The sequence below is a fragment of the Lissotriton helveticus genome, chromosome 9 (assembly GCF_964261635.1).
Source record: "Lissotriton helveticus chromosome 9, aLisHel1.1, whole genome shotgun sequence".
Lineage (NCBI taxonomy): Eukaryota > Metazoa > Chordata > Amphibia > Caudata > Salamandridae > Lissotriton > Lissotriton helveticus.
Genome location: NC_136070.1, coordinates 886,627,617 through 886,652,443, shown reverse-complemented (window position 1 = coordinate 886,652,443; position 24,827 = coordinate 886,627,617). Strand labels below are relative to the sequence as shown.

The window sequence follows — 24,827 nt, the reverse complement described above, 5'->3', positions numbered from 1 at the left end:
ACTTTTTATTGGGCCCTTCATGACAAGAATCTAATAGTGCACACAGATGCCTATGCCTGTTCTTGCTAATGCAAAGCCAAGTAGCTGTTCTGTGACCTGGATTGGTCCCTGTACTTGGTGAATCACAAAGTGGTGGTTGAAGCGTGCATTGTTTTTTTGAATTATTTGTGTCACCAGAAGTTCTTCTCAGTGTCAGGAAGAAGGTAGTTTACTGACGCCTTTCATGTAAATTTTCACTCTGATATGAACCTCTGACAACTGCGATGACTTTCCTTGAGTCTGTTGAGTGCGTGTATGTACAGTAAGTGTGTAGCATATGTATGGTAGTAGGACGGATGTACGTCGTTACAACGCATGCTTTTACAACGCATGCCTTTACGATGCAAGTTTTACAACGCAAGTCGTTACAACGACTTGCGTTGGGGGGCGCTGGATAGTGAATAGTTTAATTTACTATTCCAACTCCAGTCCCCGTGGATAGTAGGGAAGGTGTTGGATAGTAAATTAAAACTATTCCCTATCCTAGAGCGACCACCAGCGCAAGTCGTTGTAAAAGTTGTGTTGTAATGGTTGCGTCGTAAAGGTACTTTGTTGTAAAAGTTGCGTTGTAAACGCTGTTCCCCAGTAGGACTCCATTCAGGGCAAAAATCTGAGTACTGTGACTAGTGGTGTCATTAGAGAAGGCTACTGGTTCAGCATGGCACAAGTGGAGGGTGGATAGAGCTTTCCCAGAGACTAGAAGTGTATTACTGTATTGTAGTTGCTGGAGGGTGGAGATCCAGACACTCAAGGGCGAGGACAGAGACAAGCTTCCCCTTATAAATACAGTGAGGAACTTTTAGCAAAAAAACACAGATCATTTCTTCCTGAGCACTGTCCCTAGGTAGATGCCAGGGGTGAGAGGTGGGACTGCAGTTTCTAATGCTCAGGGTATAACAAGTTCCAGGTAGGGCTGTCGTTGCGTCTTTTTAAAACTTAAGGAGGCTCATGACAGCCAGGTGCAGAGATCTCACACTTGTCTGTGCCCATATTGCAATGCTGAAGTGTGCTGCCGCCGCAACACTGGAGAAGCGTGTCGTAGGGCCTGTCGCGGCTCAGGAAACCACCAATTTTGCCGGGCGGCTGTCGGACGTACATGCATCGCCTCCACGTTGCTGCATCTCATCAAAGACGCCATTTTATCGCATCGCACCGGATCGTCGGAACGCATGAGGCGCCATCCTGTTCACATCGTAACAGTACCACAGGGAGAATTGATGCATCGCCTTCTCTGCGACTCCTTTAGTTTGTTTTGCGTCACGCATCCCAGGTACTTTGAGACTAAGTGTCGCATTTATCATCTACAAGCTTATTTTTGCAACAACCTTTTTAAAGACATTCTACTAAGTATGTGTATGATGGATTTTTGTCATTTTGGTCTTGCTCAGTTTAGATAAAGATATTTTATTTTTCTAAACTGGTGTGGTGTCTATTTGTGGTGTTTTCACTGTTACTGTGAGTGTTGGTACAAATGCTTTAAACATTGCCTTTGGGATAAGCCTGTCTGCCCGTGCCAAGCTACCTAGGGGGTGAGCAGGGGTTATCTAAAGTGTGTATCCCCCTTACCCTGACTAGAAACAAGGGTCCCTATTTGGTCAAAGGTACCTACCTCTGCCAACTAGAGATCCCCAGTTCTTATGCAAACTAACCCATGTTGTTTCGGTTCCAAGTTGCTCATGACAAAGAAAGCTGTTCACAGTTTTTTATGGCCAAGGAAGGCAGATCTTTGAAAAAGTACCTTAAGGAGTGCTGCAGTACCAAGAGTGCTGTCTATATGGCAGCTATTCTCCCAGAGGTATAGGGACAGGCCCTTTCTGTTGGAGGAGTTGAGGGTCTGCCAAGAGTCTACCTACCAGTCTGGCTATTGAATAGTGTACCTAGCCCTGCAGGAGGAGTAGCTGTCCAGGACGAGAAACCCCGTACACTTTCAGAGTGGGGAACACGACAGAGAAAGCATGACTGTGAGGGCATGAAGCCAAGAGTGAACCGTTTGTGAAAATGGTTCCACTATTAACCTGAATGGTTCTGGTTGCAAACTAAATAAAGACTTCTGTAGATCTCAAACATCAAATTAGAACGGCAGTCCAAGTTGTCTGAGGGACTGGTGCTGCTGCTAGTGAGTCCTACTGCTCCTCCAAAGCAGAGGTTGGAGCTTGTTTGGTCTAGAGGCAGCACTTGCGATACTACTATCCCATCTGAATTTGGCCCTAGCGAAGACATAACTGCAGAAAACAACTACTGCTGCAGGAACTGTCTCAGTTCTAAACTAGGTTTTAAATCCAACCCTGACAGCTGAAGAGTAGAAGCATAGGGGCAAAACAGCTGCATGTGTCCTGCTCCAGTACTCACCACCTTGGATTGCAGCTACAAGAATCAGGCAACAACAGAGCTTGAGAACTATGTGAGAATGAGAGACTTAATCATAGACAGCGTCTCCATATTGAACTTAAGATGTTGAGTGGATATTCATCCCAAGGTGAACCTGAACTTAACCATTTGGCAGATCTGTGCTTTGGGGGTGATATGAGAATACTGCACATTTGACTAGTCAGTGTCTTGTGCCACATTTTATAGGTGATGAATCACAGATGTTTGGATCTTAGTCTGTGGAGAAGTATAACAATGGATGTAGTATAGCTGCAGGCAGGATTACCATTCTAGAGATGAGGCCCTTAATTGTTCAAATCAAGAGAGAAGCACTTGGTAGGATAATACACTATTGTGTCTCTTGGTTGACTGTTGAGTTCTGAGTTTGTGTTCCCCCACACTAACTCCCTGAGAAGCATTTAACTACCTGCTATCCTGACAGTCAAATGTAGGAGGGATGTACTCAGCCCAACATGCAGAGCACCAGCAGGACAGATTCAGGATACCAGTGGCAAATGACTTCAACCTCCACAATTGGGGCCCACTAGCCAGTTTGCCCTTTGGCACTGCTGACAGGATCAGAAACAAACGGATAATGCACTGTAATGTAGCTATGAATTATTTGAAAACTTTGGAAGAGTGGAATAGTGTCATTATTTATTGCATCTTAAGCAGTTTGAGAAAAGCTGGACCCGAAACACATACAATTTACTTGATGACTCGTTGTGTATCAGTGAAAACAATAAAAATATATTTCAATTTTTAAACAAGATACATTTGTTTTTTTATTGATACACAACTGGTCATGAAGAACATTGTCGGCAATTCAAATACAAAGGTTATCATCATCTCCATTCTCTTTGCCCCTTATCTCCTTCCAATTGCACTCCTGCCACATCCTCCTCCCCTTTCCGTACCCCTGTTTTAATTTGCCATGCTTCTCCTAAATTGCCCTGAAAGGCCTCCAACAACCACATCCATATCTCTAGGTGCTCCATTACCTTATCATCCATCCTTGACATCCCTGGTGTACTTTTTCTCAGCTAAGGCCCATTCAACCATATCCTTACTCCACAATGCCACCTATGGCACCCTCTCTCCAAACGACCCTATCGCCACCCATCTCTTGGCAACCACCAGTGCCAACTATAAGAACTTCCTGCGTATCATCCCCCACCGTGGCTTTTTTATCATACTCAGAAGCAAGCCTTTTAGTGTCTCTCCCACCATAACGCCAGTCATCCTTTCCATTCCCTCCCTTCCAGTCGTCCAGAATGCACACACTGTAGGGCACATCCATGCCATATGGAGGAAGGAGGACCCCTCCACACCACACCTTGAACTGTTCATCGCCCTACCCAAATACATTCTGCTCAATTTAATCAGTGTCAGGTAAGTGCAGAGCAGATAATTTAAATGTATAAACTTGATATTGCAGGACTCCCGACGGGTATGTGCACAAGTCCCTTCCCAGTCTTTCTCTGTCATATTGTCCTCCACATCTCCCCACCCGGCCCATTTAGCAGGAAAACTTTGCGTCACTCGGTCCCCTTTGAATGCTCCATAACACAATGACAAACATTGCAGTGCACATCCAACCTATAATTACATTTTGCATTTATATAGCGCTTACCTACCAACTGCAGCATTTCAGACCGCTGGGGTTCATGGGAAACCCAGACCAGATCTCCCTACTTGTACCGGCAAGCTTAGCATACTGAAGACACTGGCCAAGCCCCACCATTAACTCTGTATGCATTCTCAAATGTAATGAATCTCTAATCTGGGTACAAAGCACCCTGCGTTTCACAGCCCCCTGTTCTTCAGCACACCACTGACATAGCTTCACTAATGAGCTTAAGTTGAACCAATGACCCTAGAAATCACTCTCTCCCATATCTCCACCGTCTGCTGCACAAGATAAGGGTAGCGCCCCGGTATCCTGGTCCCGCTCTGTCGCAGGGTTTCTGTTCTCACACAGAACTGTGCACAGAGGATTGGAACCTCGGAGAATTAGGGTGACCCAAAACTCACCTAAGTACCCAATAAACCCCTTACCGAGCTAGCTACAGTGTCTCATTGGTCATAACAAACTCCCAATGTTTAGACAAACCAGAACATGAACTTACAGTACCTCAGGATACGTGGAACTCATGAACACTCTTTCGTTATACTATCATTACAAACCAGAACATGGAGTAAAGAAGAACACATGTGCATTTGAAATGTTTATTTACTAATGCAGTCTTCTCAGGCGCAGTATCTTAGATAACACAAGTGAACATATTATCAATAGCAAAGTTACCAGCATAGTTACTAGTACATAAACAGCGAACGGTGACAGCATGATAACATGCTGTAAATGAATAAGAGTTAACAACACTTATATCTCACCCTCCCTAACACACATATTATATTATTATCTAAGAAGGTCTCTTTGGGTTGTATCAGGGCGGGCCCATACCTTAGTGTCCTAGCATGAAGGAATCACATCAGCATACACCAGCTCTCTCTTCATGTGAACCGCATCAAGTGCCTTATTGTGCCTCAAGCAAAGCAATATAAAACCAGCCTCAAGCCCAAAGTTGGCAGAAGCTGCACTAATGTTATGTCTATGAAGCCGTGAAGATGAGACCTCATAACAAATCTGTATCGTGTTGTTCCTGAAACTTCAGCACTCTCTGTACAGACATAGTTTATTAAGCAAAGCTGATATCAGAGTAATAACATATTATTCTCATGTAAACCACAACGAACTACTAGGGTGAAAGCTAAATCAACAATTAAGTGTCATGTGCAGAAGTTGCAAAAAGGAAAAATGGCGTTTAAACCTCTAATGAGCCTATGCTAACTTAACACGGTATAAAGATATTCAGTAGCTACATGACACCCCCCCATGATCCGGGAACGGACTAAATAAGATAACAGAAGTGCCATCTCATGAGAGCAGAGTGCAACATTATATGAGCATGGTTCTCAAACTAAACAATAAAAAAATTGCAAAATTTGTAATAAAATTTAATGCTAAAAAATAGCCAAAAAAAACAATAGTGGCTCCAGCCAATAGGCAAGGGAATAATAAAAAACTTTGACAGATAAGTCAATTAGTGTCAATGACATGCTAGCACTTCAGCACGTCAATACACGGAAGTGTCTAGGACATAACTGTGTATGCAAAATAAGCAGCAACAGCCTCCAACAGGAAATCACCGTCTTCATCCGAAAACAGTTCAGCCATCCAATTTAAAAGTGGAAAAGAACATACGTGTTCTCCCAGCACCGGATCCTCTATCACCATCAGAGGACAGCTCGGTGGGTTTTCAAGAAAGCTCAGTTCCAAGAAATCCTGTGCTGCTGCCAGTATATTCCAGGGACCAATTAGTCCATGCATAACTGCTAAGGCCATAATCCTTTCGCCAGGACAAACCAACTCGTGAGTAATGATAGGACTCATCAGCTGATTAAAGTCGACGTCAGGAGAAACCGGTCCACAGAGACACAAATCAATGGCCCAATCGAAATCACAGGCCATGCAGTGAAATACAGGCTGGACACAGGTGAAGTAGGAGAATCGAAAAGATAATCCATATGCCGTGCTCAATATCGCTAACGGCAGCGTGCCATAATATTCAAGCATGCGATTGCGGAACAGCGTCAGCAGCTGCCGGGCGGTGCCTTGTACAGGAAGGACATCCATATTTAAAGATACAGAAAACCACTAGAGCGCCCACTGCTAATGCAAGTAAAACTGGGAATCCACCAAACAAAGATGAAAAAATAGAATGAAAGAAAGCAGGGATGACTCAAAAAATCGTTTCAAAGGAAGTCACGAGACCACTGCTAACAGTTTTAAAAAAATGTGCCAGGCCCTTTGTGGAGGACGCGTTAAAGATAGTACGAATCATCTCGCCAAAATGTAAAGGCAAATCAGTATTTAAAAGGGCCTGAACCTCCGTACGGGTGTTCGCTACGTGAAGAACGAAAGTTTCACGAGCCGAACTCAAGGCCACCTCCTTCTGGGACAAAAGAGCCCTTATTCTTGCCATGTCGCTGAAATCTGCTCTCAAGGTTGGTATCTGTGGCCAGATGGAGGACTCCCTATGTTCATGTGTGGGTGGATACAGAACATTTCTGCAGCAAATAACACGTTCACTTACTGTTACAATAAAAGGGACACCCTTTACTAACCCGCAACAGTCTTCATTATTTAAAAGTAAATAACTACCATTACCTAATAAGGTAAATGTGGGGATGATAGCAGGAACCGGTGTGCCTTGCAAAACACAAGCCAAATTCGGTCGGTGTTGGTTGCATGAACCGTGTAATTGTATGTGTCTACACATCAATGAATGATCTGGTGTCTCAGTACACTCCTCCCCATTTAGATAAACTTCTTGACCATCTTTGAAACACCTGTATGTATATGGAAGGGACCAGACTTCATGAAGAAAACCACTACCCAATGGTTCATAACGACCAATTGGTACATATCTCATACAATTTGAAAATTTATACAAAGCAAAAGGCAGCGTTATTAAACCGTGGATAAGCCACGTTGCAGCAGTGGCCTCTGCCACGGAAAAAGGCAAAGATTCTAACCTCTCAATATGTAACATACTAAAGGTAGCATCACGCATTGAAAGCAAGCGTTGTTTGTCAGTCAAATTAAACGGGGCAAAGAGTGAAGAAACGTTCATGTACGTCCAGGGAACCTTATTATTTTTCAGAGTCTGAAGGGTCCATGCAAATTGCATGATTGACCATAACTGATTTTGACCATGGTACAATACTGACACTTCATCATGCACAATATCCACAACGGACGACACAATATTATCTAAAGTGTAAATACGGGAGGAAAGCACGTTAATACTATTGTCGACAACTGCAAGCACTTTTTCCAAATTTGCCTGATCAATGGCCCTAAGGCGTGTAGCAGCCTCAATCTGTGATGTTTTCCAAATGTCATTGTAATCTGCATATATCCACCTTTTTGACCTGCCACTAGCCGGACCTTTAATGAAATCATTTAAATCCACGTCTGCATTCAGTTTTGAAAGATGACTTTTAACTGCCTGTAAAGTAGAATGTCTCAGCCAATTCTGACACAATTTGCCTACAGAATAAGTTGTGACAGTGTGGACTAAGTCAAAACGGGGATCAGACCTAACAGTTTTAAAACCGTCAGATAAACCTAACAATCGATGCTGACAAGAATCAGCACCACGGTGCCAAAGCAGCCAACCTTTTGGATCCAAACCGGAAATGTTAAAGGAAGAATTAAGGAGTAGGGCCTGTAATTCTCTAATAGACAACTGAGTAAAATTACTCGAACCATCATATTCCTCCAAATCTGGGATAGTAGGGGTGTTTAATTTTTTAGAAGTAGCCAATCCAAAGCATGTGGTCTGGGAAATAGTTTCATTCAAAAACAACATATGATTCGGGATGAGACATGCACGGTGCAAAGCCTCTATGCCTTGTACCTGCCAGGCTTTTGAACCCCAGACTGATTTAAGGTCTATTGTTTCCTTCCATACATCGTAGCCCCCAATAACTAATTGATCAAGGAAGGCCTTCGAATACAACAATTTAGTATCGGTAAGTCTAACCTTGGACATTGGCATTTTTATAAATTTAAAATAAAAGGACTCGGGATTGGACTGGTAAAGTCAGTGAAATAAGTATACTTTTTCAGAAAAGTTCCTGAACTGCCTAGTGCAGGCGCTGGGCAATGTTCCCACTGTGTAAAATTAACAGTATCCCTTCGGGATGATGTTTTATGTAAGAAGTGGTTGCCATAATGTTGGTAGCAAAATAAATCACCATAATTAGCAGATTCTAAATATAAATCTTCAGCATCGAAGGCAGCATAGTATTGCAAATCAGAAAACAAACTTTCTACTGTATTAACATCCCAGTCATCAGAACGAATGTTTTGTTTCACTACATCCCCCATATTCACTCTAAGTACATTAGGAATTTTAACAACTTCCGTTGGGCCATGAATTTGAAATCGAACCGCATCCCACACTATTCCATCAAGGACGGGCCATGCTGTGATGTTAACCAAAGTTAAGTCTCTTTTCAATCTGTGTGTAGAATGAGACGAGGAAAGTGGGGCCAAAGTTCCATTTAGATGTGTAATGCACGTTCTTTCCTCGACATAGTGTCCATTGATGAGTCGAAAAAAATAAAACACAAAACCAACTGACATAAAGAGGTAAACTGAAAAAAGGACCAGCCAAATGTAAGTCCAAGGGGGAATCAAAAAATGTTTTTTAAACAGGCTGGCATAAACTGCAATACGAGAGGGTTTCTTCGAGGCAAGGGAAACAGAGTCAAATGAAAATCTGGACTCCGTGGCTATACGTGCTTGCAGGTCAGGCATGGACAAATCAGTGGGGTAGGTATAGTCTATCTCATCATTGTTAGTTCCGGGTAAAGCATCTAACAAAGGACTGGAAACAGCAGGTAACTCGATGGCCACCTCAGGCTCAATAATAGAAGCAGTGGGCATAACCGAATTTCTCACAATGGAAGGACATGAAACAGCCGGTGTCATGCTAAGAAGAATCAGCCACTCTGTGTATCTTGACATTGTCAATTGAAATAAACCTGTTTTCCTTACGACCAGGAAGTGGTGGTAAAATGACTGTTCTGGTGCCCTTCACTCCAAGGACTGGAACCGGAGCTCGATAGGAAGGACCAAATTCTTTCTTGTTATCGATCTTCTCTCGAACCAGTTCTCCAACTTGGGGTAGCCATCCGACTACCGGGATCTGCAACGCATCATCCGATGTGGAGGGCAAATGTTCCTTTGCAAGACTGTCTCTGGTCTTTTGTAGATTCTGTAAAACATTGCAATGTTCATCTGCGTCAAAGGAAGTGGCGCGAACCACACAGTCTAGACCGTCAAGGTCAGGGACGTACATCTTGATGCCAAAGAGCATTTCGTATGGGGTCCGCCCACCCAGAGACCTTCTAGGGAGATTATTAAGAGCACACTGCACGCCATTGAGGTGGGTAAGCCAGTTTCTGCCAGTGCCTATAACTCGAGCTGTCAATGATTGCTTTAAATCACGGTTCATTCGTTCCACCACACTGTTACCCTCAGGTCTGTAGGGAGACGAAAACTTGACTTGGACCCCCAACGAAGTCATGGCATCCTTATACGCCTTAGAGGCGAAAGCCGGACCCTGATCCGAATGGAAGGTACCACAGGCAAAAATCCCTATAAAGACACGCAAATCTCTAATGACAGTCCGTGAATCAGCGCTGCGATGGGGCCCTACCCACACAAAGCGTGTGCATGAGTCAACTGCTACTAAGATGTACTTATACGCAGTATCAGATGAAAAAGGACCGCAGTGATCTAAATAAACACAACCCAGTGGTTTATTAGAAATGTACAACTGTGTCTGTGGCGGACGCGTAGCAGTTGAAGGTTTAATCTGCTGGCATATGTCACAAAGAAGGACATAATCACGCGTCTGTTTGTACAGTCCCCGCCACCAGAAACGTTGTTGTAATTGAGTTACAGTGGCCGAAACACCCGCATGCGCAGACGCCACACCTTCATGCGCCGCTGTAATCAAGTCAGCCCTGCGATCCGAGTTGGGAATCAGACGTTCCCCAACTTCAGGAATTGTCACAAAAGGAACCTTTTCGGGACTTAAGTGGTATTTGTACTTCGAAGGGAATCCCGAAGGATGTTTACCTCCCTTCTCACAAGCAGCAACCGCTGCCAAGATGTCGCTATCAATCTTAGTTTTGGACCTAGTAACTGCTGCAACTAAGTATGTAGATACTGCTGATTTCGCCGCTTCATCTGCAAGCGAGTTACCGACAGCGTGAACCCCAAGACGCTGATGGCCAAGAGTATGAATTACATAAACGAGTGGTAACTTATCCTTAAGTTCCGCCACTCGAACCCAGATCAATTTATGTTTTATTGTGCTACCCTTGGAATCACGAAAGTCATTCTGAATCCAAAAGAACAAGTTTTCATTGTAAGACTGGACACAGTAGAAAGAATCACTTACAATAAGAGTAGTAACACTAGGATCTGCGTACTCCAACGCTAGTAAAAGAGCACGAAGCTCTGCCAATTGTGCGGTGCAATCTCCAAGCGGCAACGTGTGCACTTCCCTGGATATGAACTCATCGTCCAACATAGCACCGACCACAATGGCGCAAGCGGAAACGTAGGCATGTTTAGAGCCATGCGCAACCTGCGCCGAACCATCAGTGTAAATGATGCAATGGAAGTCCTCCAAAGGTCGCATAGCTAGAGGAGCAGGGTGAACAAACTCATACTGCAAGTACTCCTGCGACCGCAACGAGGCGTCAAAAATAAACGCGACATCCGTGGACGTCAAGGACGCAGCCCACTGAATCCACCGAGGGTGCAAAGCTTTTGAATTAGGTACACTGGCTTTCGTGACTGCCTCCAAGTGAGTACAGGGTGTTACAACCAACATGCGTTTCCCTTGTGACAGAGCCCGTTCCTTAAGAATAGCCATCTGTACAGCTGTTAAAACCTTTTCCACAGTGGGAAACCCCATCTCAGCCGAAGTGTACAAGTGTGACTTGTAAGCAATAGGTACTGTGTCTCCTTCATTAAAAGTGAGGTACGTGAAACCCACTGTCCCTGGTATTATTCTTATCACCAGGTTGGTATGGTTGTCACGAGTCAGTAAGAACTTAGAAGCGAGCAAATCAGCCTGCAAGGATTGCAAAATGGCTGAATGCTCAGGCAGCCAGCATGATTTCGAAAAAGTTGGTTGTATCAAAGCATACAATGGCTTGATACGCTGGGCATATTCCGGAATGTATGTTCTCCCGAAATTTAAGAAACCCAGCAAGGACTGTAATTTTTTCAGTGTTGTAGGAGCGCGCAACTGTGCGCACTTCTCTAAGAAGTGAGGAGCCAAACCTCTACCTTCATTGTTGAGCTCATAGCCCAAAAACAACACTGTGTGTTCAGCAATGTGCGATTTTGCAAAGTTAAATTTGTAACCCATGTCAGCGAAGTTACAAATAACAGAATTTACACGACACAGATGCTCCCAAATATCGTCGTCTGTGAGATATATGTCATCTACATACGAACAAGCATCTGGGTCGAGTGCCTCCAGAATAGAGACTATGTGAGCGGTAAATATACCAGGACTATTCTTATAGCCCATTGGGAGACGCCGGAATTGTTTTTGGACCCCAGCGCACGTAAAACTGGTCCATTGGGAGCTAAAGCTGTCCAATCTGTGGGCAAAAAAACCGTTGGATATGTCAAGCGTTGTCTTGAAACGCTTTCGCACGAGACTATCCACAAGGGCAGAGCCGTGAGTATTCTGTACTGCACAGTTACGGCAATGAGAGTTTAAATGCCGGTAATCCAAAACCAAACGATATGATCCGTCAGGTTTGTTCACAGTAAAAAAGGGGATTATTCATGGGTGACACACACGTTTCAATAACTCCCTGATATTCCAATTGTTCAAGGATTTCCGCGACGGAAGTTTTTGCTTCACGCCGAATGGGATATTGAGGTTGAGGCTGCGGCTGAGACCGTAACGGAATTTCGTGGCAAGGCGACAATTTATCCCAACCACATTGGTTACGGTACAGAGCCGGTGCGAGAGCCCGAGCCCACTCTTCTGCAAAATGCTGCGCATGCTCTTTCGAGACAGTGTTCGCGAAACTGGAGAGGATTACCTCCTCCCCTCGCGGCGCCGCGAGCACAAAAGGTGGGGGCCAGTCAGCCTCCGAAAGCAAAATATCATATGTAGAAGACAGATTTTCCCAAAATACCCCTTTAACGGTGCGCTGTATGTCACCTTCAATTAACAGGACAATTTCATAAAGTCTTTCAGGGGGAGCAAGTCTCGTATCTGCTGTTTCTATTACAACGTACACATCAGTCGCTGTCACCCTCAGTAGTGGACGCAGCGCCTCTCTGACTATGGTAATCTCCGCCGCGCTGTCCAGCAAGGTCAGAGCCCACGTCAGATTCCGAAGCCGCGTTCTCACTATCTGTGGCATATCTATGCGCTGTTAAGGCTGCGACTTTCTTTTTCGCAAACTGCGGTCGCTGTGGCGTGGAATCCTCCTGCTTCGCCGCGCCGTCAGTCTGGCGGGGTTGGCCACGTCCTTGCTGGCCACCACGTCCCCGTCCGCCTCCTCCACCACCGGTCTTCGGGGCCGATGTGTCCTGAAAGGAACGAGGAGAGCGTTGATCAGAACCCTGAAATCGATCAGGTGATTTAATCATCGCGCGATCGCGCAAATCATAAACTTTTTCTGTTGGCGCAGGAGTTTGTTTTGCAGGAAAAGAATCCTGAGTCTGCTTATTTTGCTTCCCCTGTGTCTGTTTTTTAGGCCAATTTTGTTTTCTGGACTTGGGCTGGACATCTGACACAGCAGATTATCCCTGTGGTTGTTTTTTCTCCTTTACTGTAAAATATTTCAGACCTCTACTTGTGCGGCCAATTGTCTTATAAGCGGCCACAACTATCTTTGCCAACTGTCGGGGTTTATCGGCATCGGGTGGAGCAGCCAAAGCATTCGACACCTGAAAGTTCACCGCATCTCCTTTAATATTGGAGAGTATGAGATCACTTACTATCTCAAACGAACCACACAGGCGCATACCCAATTCAACCGCTGCCTCCGGTCCGTGATCATCCTGAACACGTTTAACGATCTCAGGCAGTGCAGTCATAGACGGGGTGCCGAAGCACCTCGTATAAACGGCCGCAAATGTTTTTCCCCAGCTCTCACAGTCAACAAGCTCAGGAGTTAAATCCTTCGGTAAAGTTATCGTCAACATTCTATGTTTATCAGCAGGAGTAGAATTCGGAAACACCGCCTCCAGTTGGTCAAACTTCTCAGCTAGCCAAAAAGGGAAGTCATCGTTGTCAACCGGACGTGCACCAAAAACGGAATTTACCATCACCGGATTAAGACGTAAACCGCCTCGATCCGTTGGAACGGCCGCACCCCCCTGGGGACCACCCGGGAGATGTCGACCTATGTATTGCACTAAAGCTCGAATCACGGAAATTGAGACTACATGTAGCCTTCGAATTTCTGCAAGGGTACAAGCCCCGTGATTCGGGTGCGGGGTAAAACCACCCAACGCAGGCCAGTTAGTACCCGGAATTGAGAGTGGACCTAACCTCGCAGCGGACAAAGAGTGGGGGAGGGCGCCATCAAACCAAACTCGATGCTGCCAATGATCAATAGGTATTTCCAGTGCCCTGTACGGTGTATACTCAGCCGGTACAGGGGAGGCCGTGTAGGAGTGGAACAAACCAGAATTTGCGTCCACAGCCGGAAACGTAACCCAAGAGTAAAACAATTCAAAAGGGAACGCCGGATCAGCACACACCACTAAAATCACAGCCATCCCATCCACCGGGACTTGGTACGTCTGTAGATGTGTGCGCACCGCTACGCGACTATGTTGCGCAATTGCCACCGCCGCCATGATAACACTGGAAATACGGAAATACAAAAAATACTTTGTAGCACAACTGGGTAGTAATTCAAAGAAACCGTTTTAGAAAGAATCAAGCTTGAAAAAGACCTATTACCATAAATAGGTAGGTTTCACCAACACCCCGTTTTCCGGAAACGGATGTGAAGGGGTTAAGGTTTGAACGATATACTACTCGAGTGTCATGATATAAGACCACCGAAAACGTTGGGCGCCATGTCGCAGGGTTTCTGTTCTCACACAGAACCGTGCACAGAGGATTGGAACCTCGGAGAATTAGGGTGACCCAAAACTCACCTAAGTACCCAATAAACCCCTTACCGAGCTAGCTACAGTGTCTCATTGGTCATAACAAACTCCCAATGTTTAGACAAACCAGAACATGAACTTACAGTACCTCAGGATACGTGGAACTCATGAACACTCTTTCGTTATACTATCATTACAAACCAGAACATGGAGTAAAGAAGAACACATGTGCATTTGAAATGTTTATTTACTAATGCAGTCTTCTCAGGCGCAGTATCTTAGATAACACAAGTGAACATATTATCAATAGCAAAGTTACCAGCATAGTTACTAGTACATAAACAGCGAACGGTGACAGCATGATAACATGCTGTAAATGAATAAGAGTTAACAACACTTATATCTCACCCTCCCTAACACACATATTATATTATTATCTAAGAAGGTCTCTTTGGGTTGTATCAGGGCGGGCCCATACCTTAGTGTCCTAGCATGAAGGAATCACATCAGCATACACCAGCTCTCTCTTCATGTGAACCGCATCAAGTGCCTTATTGTGCCTCAAGCAAAGCAATATAAAACCAGCCTCAAGCCCAAAGTTGGCAGAAGCTGCACTAATGTTATGTCTATGAAGCCGTGAAGATCAGACCTCATAACAAATCTGTATCGTGTTGTTCCTGAAACTTCAGCACTCTCTGTACAGACATAGTTTATTAAGCAAAGCTGATATCAGAGTAATAACATATTATTCTCATGTAAACCACAACGAACTACTAGGGTGAAAGCTAAATCAACAATTAAGTGTCGTGTGCAGAAGTTGCAAAAAGGAAAAATGGCGTTTAAACCTCTAATGAGCCTATGCTAACTTAACACGGTATAAAGATATTCAGTAGCTACATGACAGCTCATTAGCAATTCCAATAAAGGTGTGGTCCCACAAGTGTCTCTTAGTAGCTTCTTTTCCCAATTATCCTCCACTGTGACCTATAGCGATGAGTATTCCAACATAGCTGCAGAATCGTACAGCCTGTGCTTTAAATGGGGTGGTACACTCCGGTACGGAGTATCAGCACTTTTTTATTTTGAGAGGGAGAGTACAGGAACTTCTCAAAACAGACGTAATACTTTTAATTGGAGAGTACCAGCACTTCTCAGAAACAAGAAGGTACTCAATCAATCAATTAAACTTTATCCGGCTCTAAAGATAAAACCATAAAAGTAATACGGCCTACGTAATACCATAATTCAGACTACTAGTTGACAAATGTTATAAAATCCAAATGAGCTATACACATATAAAAAACATAAGTTACAATACAGATATAATTTACAACTTGTCCTTTGTCTGATGGCGAACTGTAAAAAATTGAGTGTGTACAAAACAGTATCGCTAGAAAGAAATTGTAAGAAAAATCAAAGCTCGTCTCACCCTCCTAAAGCCCACTTTTTTAAAGATAGGAATAATAAATAACCTTCTGGGAACAGCATAAAAAGGGCAGAACATTAAAAAGTGCATCATGTCCTGAGGAGATTCTCCATTGCAGCCACAGGGCATGAGGCACTGACCTCTGTGAGAACCATCAGGATGTGCCAATAAGGAGTGGAAAAGGTCAAGCGGAACCTCATCAAAAGAAAACGATTGTGTATGCTTTTCAGCCCTAGAATATAAGGTTCCGTGATAGGCACGGTTTTCAGTATGACATACTTGCACACACTGGGTTTGCACAAGTCCTTTCCTTCTCTTTCACTATGTCGCATTCTTAAAAAGGTCTCCTTGGCCCAAGTGTGGTCCCTTTTACTAATTCCCTCAGGGTTCGTAGAGATCAACTATTCCTAGTCTGGCAAGACCAACTTTATATAAAGGAGCCATCGAATACGTGAGATGTGAGCAAGAGAAAGACAGTCCCGTAGGACGTCTTTACTAAGTAAGCTCTCTTGTTTGGCCCATATCTTAAGCCACAATGCCAGAGGTCGAAAAGCCAAGTCGTCGGAAAGAAAGGCATCCCCAATTCCTCATGCACAACGTAAGATGGGGTGCCTTGCGGGACAGAAAGAGCAGTTAGCAAAAATGAGTTTCCGGTGCTCTGCAGAGCCCCGAGCGAAATATGGCCCCATATCCCGGTCCACTAACTGACCTTTGAGATACATTTTGCTTGGTAGATCTCCAGCAGGGCCCCTATTGGCTTCCCTCCCACTCTGCTGGCAAAGTTAAAAACAGCTGCTGAAGCTTTCACAAGGTCCCTTTCTTTTGGTTAAGCAGGGAGCACCAGCTCAGTGAGTCGTCAAACACTACTCCCAGGTAGAAAAAAACATTTGTCTTGAGTAATAAAGAACTACCTAGTTTAAAAATGGGCTGCTTAGCCTTTCCGGGGCCCACCTGCATGATATATGATTTAGAGTGTTTCACTGACAGATCCAGCTTCTCCATTAAAGAGGCAAAAGAATTTAAGAGAAGTTGTAAGCCCCTTGCAGTTGTCGCCAGGAGGACTGTGTCGTATGCGTATAAAAGGACTGGCAGGCTACGCTTGCCTACCTAAGGGCTTGTCAGCTTTGGTTGCCAGAAGAGCCTTTTCAAGGGAGTTGATGTATAAATTGAAAATGAAGTAAGCAAGAATGCACCCTTGACGCACCCCCCTCCTGATGTTAAACTGATGGGACACTTTCAGGTCCTTTGAATAGCGGAAAACCGCCCTAGAATCTTGGTGAAGGCCCCTCAAGAACCAAATGATGTTTTTATCTATGCTAATGGATACCAACAGCTGCCATAACTTGGACCTGTCCACGGAGTCAAAGGAAGAGGACAGGTCCATGAAGGCTAAATATATCGGACTTGAACGAGCCACAGTATACTTATTCAAAACAAGATATAGGTTGAAACACTGCTCTACAGTAGACTGACCAGGGTGGAAACCATATTATATTTCAGATAAAAAGTTGCTTTTGTCCGCCTAAGTTACCAACCTGTTAAGAATTATGCAACCCACTACCTTCACCATAGAGTCTAGGAAAGAAATGGGCCTGTAACATGAGGTACTATCCCGGTCGCACTTTTTAAATACCGGGACTATGGTTGCTAAAGCCCAGGAGTCTGGGCGGCCGACCCACATTACAGCATTAATAACAGCTGTAAGGACAGGCGCCCAAAAGTCTATATGGGCTATATAAAAGTCAGGAGGAATCCCATATGACCCTGGGGCCTTTCTTTGGGTTAAACCTAATACATCAGCTCTTACTTCTTGGGTGGAAAATAAGAGATCCACTTTACCTTCCATGCTTTCCTGCCCTTCAGGTAGCGTGGGCTTTGTTTGAAAGATACCCTCAAAGTGGTGAACCCAATCATCCTCCGTGATGTGGGCGGCCAATAATTTGGAGTTCTCTTCTGAAAAAATGGGCTATTAATGAGGGCCCAAAACGTAGAGCTATTGCGCAGTGTGCTTGCCTCCACTAGATCAGACCAGGCCTCCACCTTCACCTAGGATTTACGAGTTGCTAGTGCGGCCTTATATGCTCTACGAAGCCCTTTGACCACCACCTCGTCTCGGGGCTTGTTGCTTAGGGCCTGTCTCAGCTTCCTAGAATTCGAACAATAGGAGTCAAGAGAGACAGGAAGGACTAGATCGCCCTCCACTCAATCAAACGGTAATCAAAAATTGACCCAGTCCTCAAGGCAACACAGAAATATGTGGGGCTGTAAACAGTTCTAGATTGTCAAAAGAGCATTCTAATTATATCTCTATTTATAGAGATTATAACTCTGTTTCAGTCTATTGCCAACACTAAAAATAAGCCCATCTCTGATAAACAGAAAACCGTCCAACACAGTACAAACATTCACTAGAAGGACAACATTTAGAAAAAAGTGTGAAATAGCTAGATGACACCTCACGGGCGCATCACCAATGGGACCCCTGGTTGGTACTCACCAGGTCGGCCCTGTTCTCATCATCGGTGTCAAATAGCTTAACGTAAACGTGTCCAAAACCCAAAGTAAAGAAAGGAACAGTGAATGGTGCAGTGTACATACAACATATATGTGACATGGACTAACAACGTTCAACATATAACACACACAAAACTGCGCAACGAGATACAACTCTTACTTTATTTATATTTTCTTGTTGCATTGCAGTTTAACATGTAATATAAAAAGGGGGAGTTATGAATACTACCTATCGCCTCATACTCAGCCCGCAGCCGACATGTTTCATTGCCTTAGGTATTGTATCAGGCAATTTCTTCAGGGCCAACGTACATTTAAGGTGTCACTGCCAGCGATACTGTGCTTTTAAAATGCTAAAAATCAAAAACATAGAACACATATATATATATATATGTGGGCATCTACCTGTAGCATTACTGCTTATTTAATATTTAACTCCACATTGCACCCAGTAATAGACAAAAATTGCTCTTTACCTAGAGACATCATTAGCTTTCATACCGTTACCACTCTGGCTCTGTGCAAACTCATAGACCCACTTCCAATCGGTAAGTGTGGTCCTGCCTCCCTTCTATGTTCGCCTGGACAGGAGACAACGGAGGAAAACGCCATACGGGCGAGCATTAAAATCAGCATTTCTAATCTCACCGTCTTTTCGTCATGTGGTCCTGCATCTGCATGCTTACTAGTGGAGGTACTACAAACGGCGTTTCCTCAACACCGGAGCGCCGTGAATAGGGCACGTAGTGTATTTATCTGTGTTTCCGCATTGCCTGGCTCTGATTGGGCGGTAACACCACGTGAGTAGCAGGCCGTTTGTAGTACCTCCACTAGTAAGCATGCAGATGCAGGACCACATGACGAAAAGACGGTGAGATTAGAAATGCTGATTTTAATGCTCGCCCGTATGGCGTTTTCCTCCGTTGTCTCCTGTCCAGGCGAACATAGAAGGGAGGCAGGACCACACTTACCGATTGGAAGTGGGTCTATGAGTTTGCACAGAGCCAGAGTGACTGATAGGTTTATATGTGTCAGTGATTAAAAGTAGATATAAGTAACCTATATCTTTGTAAGGGGTGAATGCACCACCTTACCCTCCCTGTTTAGTGACAATCCCCTGGCTGGGTCAAATAAAGTAAGGGAAGAGTGGGAAAAATTAAGTGCTTTGAAAAAGAAACACATAAGGATTGCTTTACATGGAGCTCTTATGTCAGAGTATTACCAAGCAGGCGCTTCCCCTGCCAGCCTCATAGTTCGAATTGAACCACGTATCTTTTTGGACGATAAGCAATTCCGTTGTGATTGGAGTTTTATCGCCAATAAGTGTACAAGAGATTGGTTGATCCTCATAATTAGTACAGCACAACGTCTCAGTGAAGAAGTTTTAAAAGAAATTGCTGAACTAGAGGAAACCATAAACCGTGACAGTAGCTTTGTTGACGCCAAGGAACAACTAGAGAAGATCAAAACAGATCTAGAGGAATACAAACAATATATGGTAACACAAAAAATCAGAGGTTTACAACGTAACCTCCAACGCTACACGCACGAGTGGGCGTTCCCATATACCAACGACTCCTACTACCAGTCAGCCCAAGAACAACAACCACCTTTTGGTGGCAGTAGAGGTGGTAAGGGGAATAGATTTCAACAACAGAAAAGAACTCCCACTAACTGGTCCTTTGCAAATACATCTAGTGAAGAGGAACCTGAGCCGGCCCGAGTACCAACAGAGTGAGATTTAACCAACCCGCATCAGTAAACACAGATCTAAACACCCTACTGAGGAATTTTTTAGAACAGGGCCAAGCGTCCAACAAAGGCCCGGGATTCCAACATCAGCAGGGAAGAGGAAGAGGACGGGGAAATCGACCCCCACAACAACAACAATGGCAAACCTCCTCACCGCGGATGACACGGAGCCGGGGAAAGAAACCGCTATGATGAGCATCGTTGTGAATCTATCTGACCATAATTTGACTAACGGAGAAGAGGAGGTACTAAATAAAGGGTTAGGCTTTGTGCCTACACCGAACCACGATGCCTTCAAATGTCGGATGGAGTTTCATGAAACAATGCGCCGCATTAAGCTTAAGAAATTCTTTTTTAAACAACCAACAGAAGAAAGCAGGGGCTTCAATTCCAACTTAAGAAAACCTTCCACTTTTTGCCCTCCAACTGCTACGCTCGGCCCAGAAACTGCAGTGTTTGAAGCCAAAGTATTGGAAGAAATTAAAGGCATAGAAAATAAGAACCAGTCTATGGGTTTCAGAAATATGACGAAAGAAAATTGGGACTCCATTAAATCTTTGCAGAACAACGATAAAATAACCATCAAGAATGCGGACAAGGGCGGTGCCATCGTGATTTTAAATACATCTGACTACGAGGCAGAAGTTCGAAGACTTTTAAACGTCAGAACTAATTACCAACCTCTTGTCAGAGATCCTACACCAGAACTGAGAGAGATGATTATGAACCTCGTTGCTAATGCAAAAGAAAAGAAATGGATAAGTACAAAGGAGGCGGAGTTCCTCGTTAACACCAACCCGAGGACTCCTGCCTTTTATGTTCTCCCAAAAATACATAAGCCTGCCAGGCCCCCCCTGGCAGGCCTATCGTGTCGGGTATTCAGTCAATTCTGGAACCCCTGTCCCAATTCGCAGACTACTATCTACGCGAATCCGTAATAACTCAACGTTCCTATGTCAAAGACACGGCAGATATTTTAAATGTCCTGGACTCAATGACCTACAACCCTGCTACAGAGTATATTGTGACCATAGACATCGAGTCGCTGTACTCATGTATCCCCCAGGAAGCGGCCCTAGTAGCAACTGCTAAAGCACTCAGCAAGCAAGAGTGGTTTTATGATGCGCCACAGAGTTTTATCCTACAATGTGTAGAGTTAGCCCTGACAAAAAAAATTTGTTGGCTATAAAAACGAGCTCTTCCTCCAAGTGACGGGAACGTCAATGGGAGCTACAATGGCACCGAGTGTGGCATGTATTTATGTGGGGCAGTTCGAGGAGCACGTCATCGATACAGATCATAACCCTTTTAAGGAACACCTACGCCTGTGGAGGCGTTATATCGATGACGTGCTCCTCGTCTGGTCGGGAGAGGAAGACTGTCTCCTCCAGTTTCTCAATTGGTTAAACACGCAAGACAGGAGTCTGCGTTTCACTTGGAACTACCACCGGACGAATGCAGTGTACCTGGACTTGGACATTGAGGCATCAGATGGAAAATTCGAGACTAGAGTTCATCAAAAACCGACAGACAGAAACTCCCTCCTGGCGTACCAATCCTACCACCCTCGGGCCCTCAGGGACAACCTCCCGGTGGGTCAATTTATGAGGTACAGGAGGAACTGTTCAAAGACTGAGACTTATAGAGAACAAGCCATTGACTTGAGCAATAGGTTACAAGCCCGGGATTATCCGCGCAAAATAATCCGTCAAGCCAACAAAAGGGCGCTAAATACACCAAGGACAGCACTCTTAGAGTCAAGTAAAAAAGAAAAATCTGAATGTATACCAGTGGTCATGACTTTCGATCCGCTAGCCACAAAAATCCGACAAGCCATCAGGAAACATTGGTCCCTCCTTAGCACACAGGACCATAAGATGCCACCTCCCCGTTTTGCTTTTCAAAGGGCCTCCAATCTAAAGGACAAACTCGTCCATACCAGGATGATAGAGAGGAAACAGCCAGAAGCCTCGACGGTGCCTAACGGCCACTACCCCTGTGGCAATTGTTCCGTGTGCCACATCACAAATAAATGCAATACCATCCAGCTAAAATCCGGAAAAACCTGGACGTTAAATCACTTTAGCAATTGCAACACTACGAATGTAGTCTACAGGTTGAGGTGTGAATGCGGCCTTGAATACATCGGCCTTACGTCACGCAAAATCAAGCTGCGTATTCAAGAACATTTAAGCACGATACGACAGGGCAAGCTAACGACAAAATTAGTGCAACACTGTCATCGCAATAAACACACCTTCACATGGGTAGTACTGGAAAGAGTGATGGGTGAGGCGCAGTCGATGGAAAAGCGGTTGGCGACTAAAGAAGCGCGCTGGATTTTCCAAGAATCTAGTGAACAACAAGGACTTAACGAGTTACTGGAATGGAATAAACTACGATAATCTAGTTGTTTCTTGGCTCAATAACTCAAATCCATCGACATATAGAACATACTGTAAATATAGGAACTGTCCATGTATTTGATACATAGTATTTTTGATAACTGCATTAAACACCCAGGGTAGCTGACCCTTGCCTTTCTAACTATAAATACTGTGAACATGTCTCCATCTAATTTTCAGAGCCATATCACACCATTAATACACTAGTAAAATAGGACCTTAATGGGCCTGAGGAATTAAATGAGGTGATAAGGAACAGATTGAAGTGTGTTTCTCACTAGGAGCCAGCTACATCTTTGTGAAGATATACTGTTCCAAGATGGCCCCCGCACTTTTGAGTTTTGTTAAGTGACACTTGTGCATGAGGACCGGCAACGTTTTCCGTGCCCTCATTTCCCCCGCGGAGGCGAGAGTGCTCTGCCCGGATGGATAATAGGACACACTAAATATAACAGGATATTAATATAAATAATCCATAACATCGGACGCTTGCCGGCGGTCACGTGGTTGTTGGGTCCAATCAACGACCTGCTACTCACGTGGTGTTACCGCCCAATCAGAGCCAGGCAATGCGGAAACACAGATAAATACACTACGCGCCCTATTCACGGCGCTCCGGTGTTGAGGAAACGCCGTTTGTAGTACCTCCACTAGTAAGCATGCAGATGCAGGACCACATGACGAAAAGACGGTGAGATTAGAAATGCTGATTTTAATGCTCGCCCGTATGGCGTTTTCCTCCGTTGTCTCCTGTCCAGGCGAACATAGAAGGGAGGCAGGACCACACTTACCGATTGGAAGTGGGTCTATGAGTTTGCACAGAGCCAGAGTGGTAACGGTATGAAAGCTAATGATGTCTCTAGGTAAAGAGCAATTTTTGTCTATTACTGGGTGCAATGTGGAGTTAAATATTAAATAAGCAGTAATGCTACAGGCAGATGCCCACATATATATATATATGTGTTCTATGTTTTTGATTTTCAGCATTTTAAAAGCACAGTATCGCTGGCAGTGACACCTTAAATGTACGTTGGCCCTGAAGAAATTGCCTGATACAATACCTAAGGCAATGAAACATGTCGGCTGCGGGCTGAGTATGAGGCGATAGGTAGTATTCATAACTCCCCCTTTTTATATTACATGTTAAACTGCAATGCAACAAGAAAATATAAATAAAGTAAGAGTTGTATCTCGTTGCGCAGTTTTGTGTGTGTTATATGTTGAACGTTGTTAGTCCGTGTCACATATATGTTGTATGTACACTGCACCATTCACTGTTCCTTTCTTTACTTTGGGTTTTGGACACGTTTACGTTAAGCTATTTGACACCGATGATGAGAACAGGGCCGACCTGGTGAGTACCAACCAGGGGTCCCATTGGTGATGCGCCCGTGAGGTGTCATCTAGCTATTTCACACTCTTTTCTAAATGTTGTCCTTCTAGTGAATGTTTGTACTGTGTTGGACGGTTTTCTGTTTATCAGAGATGGGCTTATTTTTAGTGTTGGCAATAGACTGAAACAGAGTTATAATCTCTATAAATAGAGATATAATTAGAATGCTCTTTTGACAATCTAGAACTGTTTACAGCCCCACATATTTCTGTGTTGCCTTGAGGACTGGGTCAATTTTTGATTACCGTCAGCTTCCTAGAAACCTGGGCACAGACTGAATCGAACCATCTTGGGCCTGATGGCTCACGGCCCCCATACGGGGTTCGTAAAGGCCTCCGTATGACAGTGAACATGATTCCGGCATTTCTATTTTCCCATTTCAAGCACCGAGTACAGCTCAAGATCAGGCAATCCCATGACCCCTTCTTCGAGACCTAACTTCAGCATTTACAAAGCAACTCTACAAGGCTCAACTGTAAAATGAATTGAGCTAGCTGTCAGCTTTTTTGAATTACAATTCTGTTATGCATTTATTCTTTTCAGTCTGTGCTCTGGAAAAATGGAGCACAATAAAATACTTTTAGAAAATCATGCTCTAAAATCATAATGACACATTTTGTATACATCAACTTGTGAATAAAATAAATAATGCTCACGCCCACAGCCCACCAATGAAACATAAGGTTAGTAACATATGCTCACTTTCTGTTTCCGGGTACTTCAACAGAATCAAAAATCCATATCTCAGTGTAGTACTGACTGTTTCTGTTCCGGCAAAGAATAGATTCAGCGTGGTAATTACCATGTTCTCATTCTGAAATTCAGAGTGTATATTTGCTGATTCCTGAAAAGAAGAACAAATACATATGTGTGTACATTTAGCTAAATCTATTTAAGATACATGACATCACTTGTCACCGTTAATAATACAATGGATCTTTTACCCTGTTTACAACATAGGTGTGAGATCACATTTGGAGAGTCAAGCCCCAGCGGATACTCTGCAAAGCAGCTACCTGGTCAACGCTTTTAACCGCTACCTTAACAACTACATGAGCTAGGCTACCTTTTCAGATCCCTTCTTCCTAAGTTCTGTGGTAAACAAAAATCAGTGTCCATCCATTTACTCAACAATTCGAGTACTTAAGAATCCTCTCCCTCACACATCCACCCATCCATCCA

At 44.1% G+C, this 24,827-nt stretch overlaps 1 protein-coding gene across 1 annotated transcript in view; it reads right to left on the bottom strand.

Moving 5' to 3' along the window:
* Positions 1-24,827, bottom strand: part of LOC144781956 (cytochrome P450 2G1-like) — a 288,870-nt gene that overhangs the window by 71,030 nt on the left and 193,013 nt on the right. The window contains exon 6 of the mRNA XM_078661046.1: positions 24,348-24,489. Coding sequence (XP_078517172.1) covers positions 24,348-24,489 — 142 coding nt within the window. The remainder of the gene's footprint in view (positions 1-24,347; positions 24,490-24,827) is intronic.